A 17,926-nucleotide genomic window follows, 5' to 3' on the forward strand; every position below is an offset into this window, starting at 1 on the left:
CTCTCAATCTTACACGGGAAAAGACCCGAATACGCCAAGACCTGCATACCTGTACCCGTGAAAATCTACGAAAACATATAATATATATATATATATTATCTTGAGTTTGGTGCACCCTGTCGGCCCAAATATAGCTGATAAAGTGAGAAAGAGCCTGTGGCATAGAGGTTAATACATCTGCCTAACATGCAGACAGCCCAGGTTCGAATCTCAGAAGGGTATGTCTGGTTGAAAAGAACTAAAAAGTTCGAAATGGCTATTCCAGTTCTCCCTTAATTCTTTGTTAGCAATCCAAATTTTGAAAAATACACACACACACACACACACACACACACCCCATAAAATCAAAGATTCCAGGGTGAGGGGTTTTTTTTGTTGCTTGCTTTTTACACTTCTATCCCAAACATACCTTGAGCTTTGGCAACCGCTTGATAGTTTTGAGGGGTCTGAGGACACGAAGGACACGTAAGGATTTAATGGTGTTGATGTCTTTCCCTTTACTGCCTCTGTAGGGACATGTTGGATGGGGAAAGAAAGCAGGAAAAAAATGAAGCTGGATCCCTACAATAATCCAACAGAGTGTTTCCAAATACAGAGATACAATCTATTTTATAACCAGGATGCCAATAACACTGTATAAATGCTACCGTTTTTGGTCATCCACACACCTTTCGTCGATTTTTGTGTAAATAAAATGTTTGATTTACCAGTTATATCACATGTCTGTTTCAAACATCAATTCATTCCCTCCATTCATCTAGTATGCTTTTGATTTCATCTATTTCTTTATCTGTTAGAGTGCTCTTTCAATATCTCTCCATTAACCTGTTTTACAATCACCCCTTTAAGAACTGCTTAATAACCCTTTGAGAATTAAAGTAAGTATACAAATACTTCGATGGAATGCATCCTTCATATTAGAAAAAAAACGTTTTGTCTAATTGTGAGTTCTCACAGAAGATTTTGGCTTTAACAAAATGTCTCCAGCTCCTGCAGACTTCATTGATATACAGTATCTGTGCAGTTTCCTCAGTAACAGCTGGAAAAAAATTGTCACTGTCGTCTTTCATTCTTCCAGGATGTTTCCTCCTGATTTCCCAGCCTGCCATAGAATTCCCTGGTAGTCTTCCAGCTAAGTACAAACCAGGGCTGAACCCAGAGTAAGTCAATCAGGTGCCTGATACAACCTAATAAGGATTTTGCTTTCAAGCTTTTTTTTTAGTTGTCTGACATGAGGTCCACATCCTACTAGACGTAATTGCACTGGGATATAAAAAGTAATGTGCCTCTGTTTTGGGTATTCATTAATAGTAGTTGATAAACAGGCTTAAAAAATTCCATTTCTACCAAACTCCCAAGTTTTCCCAAGATTCACAAATCTTGCAACTGTGATGATGCGCAGTCTATCTTTCTATGTTGCATTGCATTACCTTCTGTGCTGATACGTTCACTTCACAGTCTCACCATGATTTGAAATATATACATAAACAAATACACATAACTTAGATCACAACCTCATTTTTATGCCACTTTTTTAAAAAATGTGATTTTCAGTTGGTTGTGTATCTGAGCGAATTGGCACATCAAAACAAAAAAAAGATTCCTTTTTCATTTTATTGTGGATTTTCTGACAGATTAAGCATAAAGAATGAGAAGAACTTGCACTTTGGCAATGCTTGAAAATATTTGGTAGTTTTTCTTCTGAGAAATCTATACCTCATGGTAAAGGAATATTCTGCTCCTTGGAGGGACATATTATAGGACTTAGGGGTCCAGTTTTGCAGATACCTTACACAAAATTACCATGAAACAGCAGTATAAATCTTATTTTCAGATCTGTTACACAAAGAGAAAAAGCAACGATATGCTTAAAGCTTGATTTTTTTTTGCCCTCTATCACGTCAAAATGCTCAAAGAGGGGAAATATGGCAGAAATTCTTGTTTTCTGGGTTAAAATTTGGTTGCATATGAAAATAACTATATACCTAACCTATTTTGCCGCATGTCCAGAAAAGCCTTTGCATTGGAGAGAATTCAGAGTTCATTCTGCAGTGCTCTGGTTTTTAGACGACTGCAGCATTTACTTTTTTTTTTTAAACAAATGATACTTTAATTCCCATTTAGGAAAAGTATTTGGGTCAGTGGAGAGAGTGTGCTAGAAGTAAGCAATTGTGCAAACTTACTGACTCTCCAATTATCTTTGTGATGGCTAGTTTTAGTCTCAAACAAAACTAAGCAAACTTCCCAGTCAATAATACACTTATGATATATAAAATGCTTGCCTAAGAGTTAACTGTCCCTCCTGATGTCTGTGAGTGAACTACTAAGGCTTATGAAAACAGGCCCACTTAAGGCACTGGCACGCTGGGCTGCTTCAATATGCATCTTCTCACCACCCACACAGGAAGCTAAATGCAGGCCAAAAAGGTGGACAGTGCACACTGTCCCCCTTACCTTGCCAACCTCAATCATGTCACCATATATTTTGAATTTCCTCTTTCAAGCTAGAGGAGACAAGATGTGCAGAGAAAAATGAAATTCTCCCAATTTCCTCAGCAGCACCTGTGGTGATTGCAACCATAGTCATTGGCGAACCAAGTCAGTCATACCAGGCGATGTGCTATTGGCAGACGAATATGAGCAAACGTGATTGGGGCTGGGTTGATTGTGTTGTGCAAATGGCCCTTGCAGAGCCTTCTCTCCTGGGCTGAACTATATGAGAAAATTCCAGCAAGCTCATCTGAGCAAGCTTGCATGCCGATAAGTTTCACACGTAAAATACATGGACCCAAGGAATAAAAGACAAAAAGCACAAACTATTTAGATTCAGTCTAATTGCTTTGATTCCACCCAGCGTCAATTTTACTCCAAGGTTGGAGAAACTAGTCTCTTTTTTTTAATAGTCTGTAAGCTCAGTAAATTAACTACATCTTCCAAAGAAAGCTTCTGAAAAGCTAGCAAAAATTGGCTGAAGAATGATAAATAGATTTATCAATTACTCATTACTATAAAAAAACACATGCAAAAGATATAAACCAAGAATAGTTTTATAGAGATATTTGGCTTTTTCATTCATTTTAAACATGAGCCCTAAGTAGCTTCAGGCTAATTAGTTGCTTTCTCCCTCAAATGCCACTTTAGACCCCAGCTTTCAACAAATTGTACTTGAATTACTTTGGATGGTCAGAATACCTTTATAGAACTTTTTCAAATACTCCTAATGTCCCTCAGTTCTGACTCCGTCATAGACATAGTGGCTTTGGTAGATATCACAATATTTCAAAGCCATCTAAACACTGATGCTTAATGACGTAGGATGTTTATTTAAAGGACACTGTCATTCTTTCCAATATCCAATAGGTTGACAAGTGTTCAAGAATCTGATTTTTATATGTAATGGAGCAGCTTTTAAAACCTCAATAGAATGAAGATACATTTAAAGCCTGCAAGTCAGTTTTTCTAGTACTGGACTGACTTGAGAAATAAAAATAACTACATTATAGATATAGATTAAGAAAATCTATATGGCTACGAAGACCCAGTTTTGTGCCTGGGCCTGCCAAAAACTTTATTTGGCAACCATATATATATTTATTTTAATTATTTTTATATTTTTATGATATATGCTGCTCAGAGATGCTGGTTGAGAGGGGTGGCTATAGAAATCAAATACATAAATAAAATGTCCAAGCAACATAACCATATAGGTAGCCATCATTACTGTAACTGCTTCTTTGATGCTTTATCTAGCTTACATTGTTGAATAGTGATGATGATGACAATGATGAAGATTTTACATTTATGTCAACTCCTAAGAGTAGTCTGACAATACAAAGTATCTGGTGCTCAAAAAAATATTTTTAGGATGGACAGAGGGTTTTTGACATTTGATTAAACATATATTTACTCTCAGCATCAGTGCCACCATGGCAGCCTTTTGAAGAACTTCTGTTTCTAATGCTTCTATAGGAGAGAGACAAATAACTGGTTCTAGATAGTGACTTCATAATGTATTGATGATTTTTATATTAATTCTAATTAATGAATCATACTGTAAGAGTATTGTGATGTCTAGCAGTAACATATTCCAGTCTGTTTCTTTTAGCAGCCTTGCAACATATCTTCTTCTCCAGCATAAATATTTAGTGGCTATTAAAAATAAGTATTCAGAACAGAGAATGAAATATTTGATCACAGAACAAAGGACTACCTCTGCCACAATTCCTAGCAATCGGGACTTTTTGACCAGACCCAACAATGTTCCAGCCACCATTGCTTGTCCTCAGGTTAACTGGAATGTTGTTTTCAGTGGCCCAAACAAGGCAAAAACCAACTACTGTACCTAGTTCAAGTTTACTACAACGAAACTGATTCTTAGAAAGTGTAACCTGACAGGAAGGCACACAAATCCTAACTCAGTGTGAGATGGAACAAAATAAATGAAATGTCTGATGTTTGGAGAGAGATAAAAAGAGCTCCAATTTGTTTTGCTTTCCAATCATATTAGTCACACACAATGATGCATAATCAGATTCACATAAATAAATAGCATGTATACCAGAGAGTGTTTGGGAGAGAAAGTGATAAGAGGCAGACAGACAGAAAGACTTTACCGTGAGCTGCTCCTGTTGTGAAGTGGCAGTGAAAGGAAGAGACAAAGAAAGTGAGTAACAATCAGAAAGAGAACACAGAACATAAAATCTAATGATACCATACTATGTAATGCCTTTTACAGACAGGACATTTATTTGTTCTTCAGTTACTGCCTTGAAGTAGATGGAAGAAAATTACTTCAGTAAATTATCTACACGTGTATAGGTAAGCAAGATGAGCTTTCTACCGTTGAGACAACCCTCCACTTGCATAGTGTCACTGAAATTTTGCATGTCCTACATCAAGGACAAGCCTATTTATCTCTAAAATTTCTGATTAAAAATAACATGATGACAAAGGGCAGCATCCAGATATCTTTATTGTTCATCCCTTAGCTAATACTTACAGATTGATTTTTACTTGAAATATTATCTTAAATTCTTTTCTTGGAAAATTTTCACTAAATTCCTTCATCGCTAACCAGAAAATAAATCTTGATTGAGGAATGATGTTCAATTGAAAGACTCTAAACTCCTAAGCATACTTAATAGAATAACCTTTACTAACGTGTTATATTCCAAATGTCTTGGATTACTATACAAGTCCCATAAGGACTTTTCCTATTTGCATTTAATTGTGTCACAGATATGTCCTACCAACATTGTTCTCTGCCACGTTCCCATGCATGGGAACCTCAGGTATGGAATTTTTAGTGGCACAAGTGTTAAAATAGTGTCCCCCCATTTCCAATATTGTTTAAGGGTAGAATCAAGGTATATAAGATTTGTAAAGCTTTCTTACTCATTACCTTGTAGGGAATTCAGGTGACGTAAAATGAGTCACCAGGCAATAGAAGCAAAATTAGATTTAGTAATGGGAACATTAAGTTTCATACTGGCATAGCTTTTGGCTGATTCAACGATAGGCAGAAAACACATCAATTAGCAAATGAGTAAGCCCTATATTCTAGAGGCAGCATGGCCATTTGTTATGCTGGTTAGAGATTGTGAGAATTATACTCGCTCTGGGAAGGCAATAGGCTGGGGAAAGGTATACTTGAGGTTGTCAAAACACAGTGAATCTTAGTTCCAATAGAAATGATAGAATCATAGGGCTGAAAGGGACCTTGGGGGTCTTCAAGTCTAATCCCCCTACTCAAGGCAGGAGCCTTTTGCTATCCCAGTCAAATGGTTGTCCAGTCTGTTTTTGAAAACCTCCAGTGATGGAGTACCCACAATCCCAGGAGGCAAATGATTTCATTCTCACTGTTAGAAAATTTTTCCTTCCCTCTGGATTTGATATCTCTTTACCAAGCTTCTACCCATTACTTCTTGCCCTGTTCCCTTGGAGAACAAGCCAATCCCCTCTTTTTAATGACAGCCCTTCATGTACTGGAAGATAGTTACCATACCCCTCCTAATTCTCCTCTTTGATAGATTAAACATACCTAGCTCCCTCAAGCATTTGTCACACAATTTAGCCTCCAGACTCTTTATCATCTTTGTTGCTCTTCTCTGCACATTTTCCAGGATCTCAACATGTTTTTAATATTTTGGTAGTCAGAACTGAATGCCATATTCTAAGTGTGGTCTCACCAGCACAGACTAATCAATAGAGGGATAGCATCAAGACAACAAGAAGTGATAGTACTTCTTGTTGTCTTGATGCTATCCCTTTATTGATATAGTCTAGGACTGCATTGGCTTATTTGGCAGCTACAGCACACTGCTGATTCATACTTAAGTGGAGGTCCACTAGGACACCTTGATCCTCTCACAATTACTACTGTGAGATAAATATGAAAATATGGAATATTTTAATAATAAATATGAACAATGAACAATGAATATAAACAATAAATATGGAGAGATCAGGCTTCATGTTTTGCGTAGAACTATGGATAGAGTGTACTTTGGTGCATTCACCAACAATGATAGAAATCCAACTTTTTCATGCAGCTCTGGTAACTTTCTCTATCAAAATAATGTTTTTATCCCAAAACAGATCATGATAGCATCATAGTTACAGGTTTTAAGCTTTTAGTAACACAACTGAGATTTATTGAGATTCTCGGCTCAAACCTGGAAAATAGCCATGAAAGGTGCCTTATATTCCAGAATATAACCTCTGAGGGATGGATAATAATATGAAGTATGACACAATAAAATACACAATAGTATATAGTGTCAGGTGATAGCAACACAGCAGAAAATAGTACAGATGCTTATTCAGTTAACTGAAATGGACTGACTAAAAAAAAGCAATTTCTCACAGTTGCTACATTCTGATGAAGTTGGTGAGTTAAGACAGAAAAATAACCATATCAACAGTGATCAAGGGAGCATGAAGGAAAGATGTTTTAAAAAAGGTAAGTTAAGCAAAGGTAATTTATTCTTTGAAATTTAACCATATTCTACCACTTTTCCAAGTTTGTAGATCTCAGAAAATAACATGAAAATAAGATCTATTTCCATTTATATGTTCTTGAGCCTCACTTTACTGATAAACCAATTCCATTTTTGTCATCTCCAAATGTACAGACTGTATAGCTGATTCACTTCTGCTGCTTTTGAAATAGAAACATTACAGATTACCAAAAGAAATGTAAATTTCCTGCAGACTGAATTCATAGCTCACCTTATTCTATCCAGGAAATATTAGGAGTCAAGTTTTAAAAGTTTTTCAAAATAAGCTATTGCTTACGATTCAAAACAAATCATGAAGCTATCCCATCCTATTAATTTCATAATAAGAAATGATAGAAGCAGTGGAAAAACATGGAGGAATAAGAATATAAGTTGTCAGTTTTACTCATTCCATGAATGACAAAGTGATTATAGAATAACAACTTACTTGGAAATACCTTAAATTCAAAAGAAGGAATATTTATGGGAGTTTGTTAGAACCAACTGAATTCTCACCACACATAACATTAGGTAACTGCAAGAGCATTCATTCCTTTACAAACTTACTGGAGCTTGCTCATTACACAAACTTTGGTCAGCATCTGACTCAGAATTCTTCCCTTATGGCTGTTCTACAGCTGAGCAAACAAATATGCTAATTGTAGAATGTTCTGTTCCAAGTGCCTTCTCTTATTCTGCATGTCTTTTAATCCACCACAAAGCGAATAAAACCTAACATTTGTAATGGGGACTACAGATCTAGGGAACCTTTGCTTAGAAGAGGCAATCATCATCAACATTTCAGAGTAACAGAAAATCACAGCTTTTTTCTTACCATTTCTTGCCATTCTATTTTTAGACCATTCTTTGCACCCAGCATCTGTTTGGAATTGAAATTCCATTTCTACTTTATTGTAAATTAACCACCACTTCAATTTATTCTTGCTTAAAAACAATAGGCTTATTTTGAATTAATGTATAGAAACTCTGAAATAGTATAAGGCAAGCTGTCTGTTAAATGGCTTTCAAATGTATTGTTTCTTATGAAAACGGAACAGTAAAAGAAGTTCCATGCAAAAAACTTGTTTCTCCCAGGTGATTTTGATGCTTTTATTTATATGCTGATCAAGTTTACAAGTAGCACAACTAGCTTCCTCGTCTAACTAATTACCCTTTGAGCACCTTTGGCAAATGTGGGTAAAATAGTGTCTTCTTTATCCAGGCAATGCCATTGACTTACTTGGATAAAAATTTTTAAGAACGTTAGCTATGCTTTATCAGATTTTAGCTTGGTGTAAAATTTTAACCCATCTACTGTGATTTAGCAATAATGTTAGCTTAAATCATGTTGAAATAATGCACCCAAAGTATGGCTGACTTTCCAAAGTTAGTGCTACTGTGAGGTAAACGGAATGCCCCCCTAGTGCCCACATTGAATAGCAGGCCCTAAATATCTTCTAGTATAGGGTACTATAAAAACTTCACGGAGAAAAAGCAAGTGTCTTCTGATCAAATTCATCAGGGGTAGCATCACCTTCCTTCTATCAACTGTGATAGCACATTGAACACTAGTGAAGAGATTCCCATACTAAAAAGCTGCATTACACTAGCTCCAATTGCAGCCAATAGTGAGACATATTTTATCACTTGATCCAAATGCTCAGATTTTGCTTCTACTAGGGGAAGATGTCATGTGAGTGTATAAGAGTACAAGACTGGCTGCTTCATTGTAGGAGAAGTCTATGTGGACAGAATCTGCAGGCCTGACATCATGCATGTCCACAAAACAAGGATGCTAGAGAATGGATGCTAGAGAATGGCTGGATTTCCTCCTTCCAAGCCACAACTACATGCTATGAAAGAAGATCTCTCTCTGTGATCAGACCAGTCTTAATATCAGACCATATAGACCATTCCTTAAGCTCCACAGAGCCAATCAACAAAAATTCAGAATACGGGCTCTTGTAAGTAGTGGCCAATTATATTTACTGAGCAAGATCTTCTCACCATCTTCTGGACAATACTAGAGAATGTTTCTTGTAGCCCCAATGCAGCAAACCGACTCTGCCAAAGGAAACAGCCTAGGCAAAGTAGGTGATCTTGCAAAGTATACAATAAGAAGTGTACTCAAAGGAGATCAAATATGCCATTTGATCACACACACACACACACACACATCCCACACATCACCCACATACTGTATATGACATTTGCTATAATATGAAAGAGCTTAAAAATGAATTAGGACAATCAGGTAAGGTGAAAAGTAAGATAAATATTTCAGCAGAAATGCTGACTACATAAATCAATCAATTTCTGGACTTCTGGATCATATTTTATTTTTATGATATGCTGTTAAAAAGGGAAATAAATAGGAATAAAAAGATATGTATGTATTTTATCTTCTAAGGTACTGTAAAAACTTGATGGAGAACAATTAAATAATAAAAAAAAAAGTAAAAACAAACTCTGGGCAAAATCTCTCTTTTTTCTAAACATTGCAATGAAGAAACTAATACATATAGGTTTTGGCCTCACGAGATAATTTTATTCCAACTTTACTGCATTTCCCTCATCTTTGCTTGCCCTTTCTATCTTTCATGATCATTAAAGGGCAAATTGTAAACTACTCAGCAATTGTATGTTTAAAATGACATTTATCTCTAAAGACCTACCTTCTGATTTTACAATTTGGTTCAAATGCATTAGCAACTAAAACTTCTGAATTACTATCAACAGTGAAATGTTTTTATTATAGATCTATAGCATTTTATTGAATAATATTAAGATTCATGACAGTTGGTTGAAATGATTTTATATTCTATGCTGGAAGGATACATGTTAGAGGAGACAGTAAAGCATATGATGTATGTTTTCCACCATTGTTCTGTTTTAGTTTACTACCTAGTGTAAGGTTGTTATATATTGCTGGTTAAAGTATTATGATTTAAATATAGCTTATTCTAAATCATACACTAGCATTTTGAAATTGAGCAATACTGTATATAAATAAACAATGAATTCAATAGACATAGCAAAAAATTACTCTTTTACAGTGGAAAATTCCATTCTGGATTTACAGTCTTAGATTGATTACATGTGTTCTCTGTCTGCTTATGAATTGGTTTTTTAATGATACAATAAAAAGACTGATCAATAAATTTTCACAAGATCATGTAATATTTTATTTAAAAATTGAAATGGAATATGTGTATTTTTTCTTAATATCTTTAAAACATTTATTGGGTCTTTTTCTTTTAAATACTAAAGCAATATTCTTTTTTAAAAATATCCCATATACTTTGATAATTATGAATAAAAAGCTGTTAGACCAGTCTTCCCCAATTTGGTATTTTTAAAGTCAGTACAGTTTGTAGGCCTTCCAGGGCAACAAATGTTCAGGGCATGAGACTAGGGACAATTGTGTGAGACATTGCTTTCAATTTCTATTATAAATTGGTCCAAGCATCTCAAAATTATTTCTATAGAGAAAAGAAAATGGTGCTAATTTGTCCTCTAGAATTTGTCACTAAGGGAGCAATTACAGATTCGGTTAATGTCAAAGATATAGTATACTTTTAGAATCAGCAGTATAATTTATACACAGCATTTTCCATCTCTAGTGTTTATATTCGCCATAGTGCCCTTGTGTATTTTTCTCTTTGACTTCTATTATTTGGCAAAATAAATAAGGAACTAGGGCCAGTTTATATAGCTTCTAATGAACTTGTGGTAATGCAGAGAAAATAATAGTTAGCTGAAACTGCTAACTGAAAAAGAAATCATAGTATTCTGTATACTATATTTTCTTATAACCAGAAGATCCTTGGTTATAATCCATGATATCAATATTTATTGGAAAACTTTTGACTAAATCTTCTATATCTAAAGTGTAAAGCCCTGTTTTAAGACACACCCTGTAATCTGTTTAAAGAATTTAATTATCAAATGAAAAGCTCCTAGCTGCTTTAGTGTGACCTAGAATAACCTGAATTTTATAATAAACATTGACTATTGTATTTACTGAAAGGGCGCGATGGTTCAGGGTGATGGCTAAGTTGATAGCCTTTGTTCAAGACCAGAGTACTGCACAACAGAGTGAGTTCCAGTTCCTACCCCAGCTCTTGTCCATTTAGCATGCAAGTAGATAAATAGGTACCACTTCAGTGGGAAAGTAACAGCGTTTTGTGTGCCTTTGGCATATAGTCATGCTGGCCACATCACCACAAAAGATGTCTTTGGACAACACTGGCACCCTTGGTCAAGAAACAGAGATGAGCACCACTCCCTTTACCTTTATTGTATTTACTAGCTAGTAGTTAAGGTCAGTGAGGTTGACTGGAATGTTTTTTTTTCAAATTCACTGATATACCAAGAGCAGACTACATTGATTTCTCACACAATTCTTGATGATATGACAATGAAGACAATTACAGCCATTGTTGTTATTAGATTGGTGATGGGAGTGTGAGAAATTGTGAGAAAACAAACATACTCTAAATGTAACATTCATAAATACAAGTTGGTTCTATATTTGAGAAACTATTTCCACCGATCTGAAAAGAAAGTAGCAAAACTCTCTCTATAAATAGACTGACTCCTAGTTTGCACTCTGGATATCTATCTTGTGAATGTTTGGCACTGTAACCACAGAAAGCAGTATCACAACATATTTACTGAACACAATATAGGAACTTATTGTGACAGTTAAGTTGCCTCAAACTTTTGCAGAGTCGACTGTTCTGCTAACAGTCTGTCAGGGAAAAGCTTCACATGCAAGGGCTATCCCAAGCCAAATGGGAGGGGGACACACAGCTGAGTATCCATGCTCTATGATGACTTAAGCTGGCATTGGAAGAGGGAACACGATGAGGAAAAACAGTGGGCAAGTCATATAGATGTTGAAAATTATAAACAATCCATCATGCATCAAACTTCAACAAGAAATTCTTCCAGTTGAAGGAGAAGCAGCTATGCTTGTTTAAAACAAAAAGAGAAAAAGAAAGCAAGCACTATAACGCTAGAGAGCTATCCCTAAGAAACTTACGTGAAGGCAAATGCCACTAATGCTCCACTGACTACAATGAAATCCAAGATGTTCCACAGATCCCGAAAATAAGAGCCCCGATGAAGGATCAGTCCTAAATCAATCATCTGCAAAAACCAGACAAAGCAAAGAAATTCAGGTTTCCAAATCAATACACATGATTTTGATTAACTGCAGCCCTGAAATATTCCGTCTGAATATTAATCTAACCCACTTTACAAAAGAGAAGGTGAAGGGTCTAAAAAGGAACTTTCTTGCAAGAAAATAAAAATACTAAGGATAAATTACCATATGTATGCACAGGGCAAATAATAATAATAATAATAATAATAGTAGTAGTAGTAGTAGTAGTAATAATAGTAATAGTAATAGTAATAGTAGTAGTAGTAGTAGTAGTAGTAATAATAATAATAATAATAATAATAATAATAATAATAATAATAATAATAATAATAATAATACATCTAGTTTAGAGATCAAAGTCTGACCTAAAGGATTTTGGAATGCATGAATTGGTATACTTGAGAACTGGTGTGCTAGAATATAAGAGTTTTAAATACGATTGTTATTTTCCTGGATATATAATGTTAACAATCATAATATTCTCTCCCATGTATTTTATGATGTTGGTGCTTCAAAATGGTATTTGAAGAGAAATGAATCTGTCTAGGATTTATGATTACTTCTTTTAAACTCTGTCACATAGGAGCTATTATCCCACATTACAACTAGAATCAATATCATACTATAAAAATATTCTTCAAGAGCTGTGCTCATTTTTGTGCTGCTAAATGTATCACTTTAATAATCTGGAAAATAGCCTTTAAATTCAGAGCTATTTCAATATATATATATATATATATATATATACTGGTACGGTATTTCATGATATATTGACTCTCGCCTTATTATGTTGGAAATGTTCTGTCACATGATAATAATTTAGCATGCACTTGAAAAAAAAATCAAGAAGGTGAAACCTACAATCCACAAAGCAACCAGCGAAGTAAAAATGCTACTAGCACCATAAGACCAAAATAAGATATAAGCCACATTCCAAGATAAACCAGAGATTAGCAAATCTTGAGGCTAGTTTATTATTAGACCTTGCAAATAGGAGAAAGAGTTGATAATCTGATAATACAACTTATCTGGCTTCTTGAACCACTACAAATACCTGCTAGATTCACTGACAAATCAGAGTATTGGTGATATTGAAAGTAAAAGCATGACTGAAAACCCTAATTTGACACATGTCTCTTCTCTTGCAATACATACATCTTAAGTATTCATAAATTTCCATCTATTTATTTTGTGAATGGGAGAAAGGGCCTTAGTTTGTCTTTAAAATATATTATATTACCAGATAAGATAATCATAACCATAACTTTACTTATATAGAAATATTTCTGGCTAAGTAAGAAAAGATCCACAGTGCCCACTGGAATAGTTTGAAAGTGGAGAGGTGAGGTGAGTCCAGAAGAGCTTGCTTTTAAATTCCAAAAAGTTCCTCCTATTTGCTAGGTCTAATTTAAGAGCTAGCTAGGGTTAATTCCTCTGGAGAAAAAAAAAAGTCTGATTGCATGTGTGTATGAAATAGTGAATTCAAACAGTTGAGCATTTAAATCTGGTTCACTACATTATACTCATTTATGATGGTAACTTTGCTTACACTTCTTCTTAGGTCCAAGATGAAATTGTGATGGTGGTTTGTGAATGTTTTTGTAAGCACATCAGCAGTTTCTTATTTCAGTGATTACTCAGGAAGAATGTTGAAAGGGTACAGAATTGTTTACTGGGCGGGAGAAAATAAGTTCTTGTTCTCAAAACATCATACCTTTAACAAAGCTACGCTAGTATCAGTCCCACCCCACACCAACAGATTTTAACCTTACTAACCTTAACAACCATTTCAAATGTGAAGACACCTGTGAAGACATAATCAAAGTAACGAAGAACCTATAGGAGGGAGAGAAAATAATAAAAATATACAGTTCAAGACTTGCTAACTCCTTTGAAATAAATGAGCCTAGCTGATCTTGCAATCAAACCAGTGTGAAGTGAGCAAATCTTGAGGAGGCATTCAAAAGGCATTCCTTTCCTTTCCAGCAAAGGAAAGACCCCACACATAATCAGAATCTCTGAAACAACAAAATCAGTTTAGCTTTACTTTGGTTAGGAAGAATTAGTTTCCTTGTACACCAGACATGTCAAACTCGCGATGTCACGTGACATCGCGCATCGGAGCTTTTTTTGCCATTGCCGGCAATGGGGTGGGTATGATGAAACCGGCCCGTGGGCCGGCAGTTTGACACCCCTGTTGTACACTATGAACTACTCTCTGCAATCATGGTGGAAAATATGAAGATGGTGAATGGGGAAGATGGGTTTTAAAAATAAGAACTTTCCCACGTGGCTTATAGCTCCAAATACATGTAAACAGCACATTCACATAACTGAGTGGCACTTAGCAGCTATCCTCAGCTTTCCCTTCTTGAGTTGGCTAGCGTACCCTCCAGTTGGAGGGAGTATTACAAATATTTTTTTGTAAAGACTATTGTATTTGGGGAGCAGCAAAGCCCCTCCTCAGTATCAGTGCAGAGGAATTGGTTGTGAATGTGGCAGAGGGGTAAGGGTGCCAGGCTCTCTGGTAGAAAGGGAGAAATTGCATGAGGTGAGAACTGGTCTTCTCTGGCAGCTCCAGAGGAAACACTGCAAATTGTTTTCATAGCATTCTCCTAGGGGTAGGAGTCAAGCTGATAGTTGTTAGTCTCATGTGAGCTCACAATATTATGGAGACATAGGGAGGAGGAGTGACCTGAGATAACTGTCATCTCCACATGTAGAAAAGTTCTTAGGTTTAATCAGTCTGGATTGAGAATGTTGAGAGGGACCATCTTTAAAGAAAAAAAGAATAACTCTCTATTGATAAAAATAAAGAAACAAACTAGTAAATAATAATAAAAATTAAGAAAAGAATCTTTCCTTATAAATTGGTGATACCCACATTGTAAGAAACAACATTGTTTTTCCTGTAAGAAACCAGACAAATGAACTGAATTTTATTAGGCACATGGGGCAACATATTACATTGAAAATAAATGTCCCTTGTTTTACTGAAGAGCAGTGTGTGTGTGTGTGTGTGTGTGTGTGTGTGCGGGTGCATATGTGTATACATACACCTCCTTCTAAAAGACACCAGTTGTCCTACTTCAATATAGCGTTTAAATTAAATGTTGAATTAAAGTGAATTAAAGTTATGTTGTAAAGAAAAGTATTAATCCTATCATACTAACAAAAGGATAAGCAGAAAGTTGATGTACGTCTTCAAAGCCTGTGCTTTTCTTTATGAAAGTATTAAACTTTATACTATACTTTGATTCAACAGCTGTTTTTCCTTACATTAGTGCTGAATTTTACATTGTATATTGATTTAACATTTCAGGAGCCATGGTGGTGCAGTGGTTAGAATGCAGTATTGCAGGTTAACTCTGTTTACAGCCAGGAGTTCGATCCTGACTGGCTCAAAGTTGACTCAGCCTTCCATCCTTCCAAGGTCAGTAAAATGAAGACCCAGACTGTTGGGGGCAATGTACTGACATTGTAAACTGCTCAGAGAGTGCTGTAAAGCACTATGGAGTGCACTATATAAATCTAAGTGCTATTGCTGATGCTATCTCCTCAATTATAGCAGAGAATTATCATTTCTAAATAGGATACTATATCTATTGCTATCCTTTGATTTTTGAAGTTCCTAGGAAAAGGATGAATGTGAGGGGGAAGCAGCAAGATGATCTGTATATATGAAACTGATTTGAAATAAATCAACACTTATTGAGAAGGTCTGCAAAACAACAGCATAAAGCATATCAAATAAAATAAGGGCATGATAATCTTTAGGCTGAGGTTAAAACTAACACGAACAGGCTGCTCCCAGAACAAATAGCATCTGTAGTTTTGCAAAACTGAAAGTTAATCTGCCATTCAAATGAATAAAAGGCTTACAACTAAAATCTCTTGCAGTCATTTTTAAGTTCACCCTGAGTCTTGAACTGAGCCCTGATACTATTTCTTAAGGTTACCAGAATGTTTATGCAACACTGATAATTTATTACACACCATACACCTGCAAAGAGTGAAAGGAGAGACTTGCAAAAGAGAGACAATCAGAGGCAGGAATATTTCTTTTCCCCTAGGGAAGATAGCAGCAATTATCAGCAGCAATCGGGACATTTTAAAGATGAGAAGGAAACAGGAATTGTATGACATAGGCAGGAAAAGGTCTGCAAGGATTTAAATATCCCACTGGAACCAGTTCGAAAGGAGACACATCAGGTTGAGCTACAGACAAGCAAACAGCTCAGCCAATCAAAATATAAACATCCAAAATTGGCACTGAATGTGGAATTATAATCCTTATTCTCCAATATTTTTAAAAACATCTTTTCAAAATTGAATTGCTTTATGTTATTAAAATATCAACAATGCAAATTTGTTTAGGGAAATGTTTTCATTTAACCAATAGCTCGGCGCCATATTATACTGAGTACATAGAGAGTTTTCTAGACTTATTATTTAAACTCCAAGTTTAAGGACTATTAAGCAAGAAAGCTCGGGCATGCAGTTTATCCATTTGGTAGCAGTGGCAAAAAGGGCTGGGTTAGTTGCTTTGTTTGCTTGTTCTCTCTGTCAGAATTGCAGCCACTTTTCTGCTTTGGATGTGCAATTACACTATACTATTGCCCTTTTCTGTCACCCAGAACCTTCTAATCTAGAGAGGGTTTAACTTTCCTGGGAGATGAATAATCTCCATTTGTAATAATGTCACTGCTGCTTAGACTCCCTCTGGTTACCCTTGTTTTCAGTTGGTGTACAGCTCTTGGATGTTTGAGGTTTTTCCACATGCCGCCATAAAGATTTCTTATTGTTGCCTAACGCAGAAAGTCTGCTTCCTGCCCCTTCCCCCAGATATTGTGCTAATTAATTCATTACTGTTTCCTTAGGGATACCTCACAAGACGTGTTCAGAAGTTCTTGAAAAAGAAAGTGCAGTGTAAGAAGCTCAGAAGCCAGGCTCTGATTTATTGCTTTCTCTCCCTTTGGTCCATTTAAACAGAAGCATGATTTTTGAGCAAGAGAAAAGAATCCAAGCTTTTACAGAATGCATTCTAACCCAGTATAGAATTAGACAATTTCAGCCTAATTTGCATTCAAGGAATATTCTCAAAAATCTAGGATATACATTCGGCATTTAAATATATCCCTGTATGAAGTAAGTCTTAGAAAATATATGAGAGAAAAAAAATCAAAAGTACCCCCTGTAAAAATTAAACATCATTTAACTGAAAAGGGCTTGAGAAAATTGTATTTTAACACTGATATAAATTACACTGGCAAGTTATTCTATCCATTTTATTTTACCAAAGATTTGCACAAATATAGCTAGAAAAGAACATGTGATATGATTTTCAGTTGTAGCTGTAATTAACTCATTTGAACCCTACCTCTGAGTGATCAAGATTTATATTGCACAGTGAAGTTATTACAAAGCCAAAGCAATGGTGGGATTCAGCCGGTTCGCACCACTTCGGCAAAACCGGTAGCTAATTTTTTGTTGCCCAGGCCCAGAATGGACTTCCGGAAACGGCATCCACACAGAGTGAACCGGTTGTTCACATATTTGAATCCCAGCACTGAACCAAAGTAATAATCTTTGATCTGTGATCTATCTCAGGGGTGTCAAACTCAATTTCATTGAGGACCGCATCAGCATTGCGGTTGCCCTCAGGGGGCCGAGTGGGTGTGGCCAGGGTGGGTGTGGCCTACTGGGTGGGCGTGGATGGAGTGGGTATGGCCTACTGGGTGGGTGTGGCCAGCTCTAT

The 17,926-nt window shown here is 35.8% G+C and overlaps 1 protein-coding gene across 1 annotated transcript in view; it reads right to left on the bottom strand.

Moving 5' to 3' along the window:
• CACNA1A (calcium voltage-gated channel subunit alpha1 A) overlaps positions 1-17,926 on the bottom strand; it is a 181,525-nt gene that overhangs the window by 99,811 nt on the left and 63,788 nt on the right. Inside the window, exons 21-23 of the mRNA XM_029284026.1 lie at positions 13,945-14,004; positions 12,046-12,152; positions 410-506 (exon numbers count right to left, since the gene is read on the bottom strand). Of these exons, the coding sequence (XP_029139859.1) occupies positions 410-506; positions 12,046-12,152; positions 13,945-14,004 (264 nt within the window). The remainder of the gene's footprint in view (positions 1-409; positions 507-12,045; positions 12,153-13,944; positions 14,005-17,926) is intronic.

This window comes from Protobothrops mucrosquamatus, unplaced genomic scaffold, assembly GCF_001527695.2.
Source record: "Protobothrops mucrosquamatus isolate PMUCROS unplaced genomic scaffold, P.Mucros_1.0 scaffold336, whole genome shotgun sequence".
NCBI classification, from domain to species: domain Eukaryota; kingdom Metazoa; phylum Chordata; class Lepidosauria; order Squamata; family Viperidae; genus Protobothrops; species Protobothrops mucrosquamatus.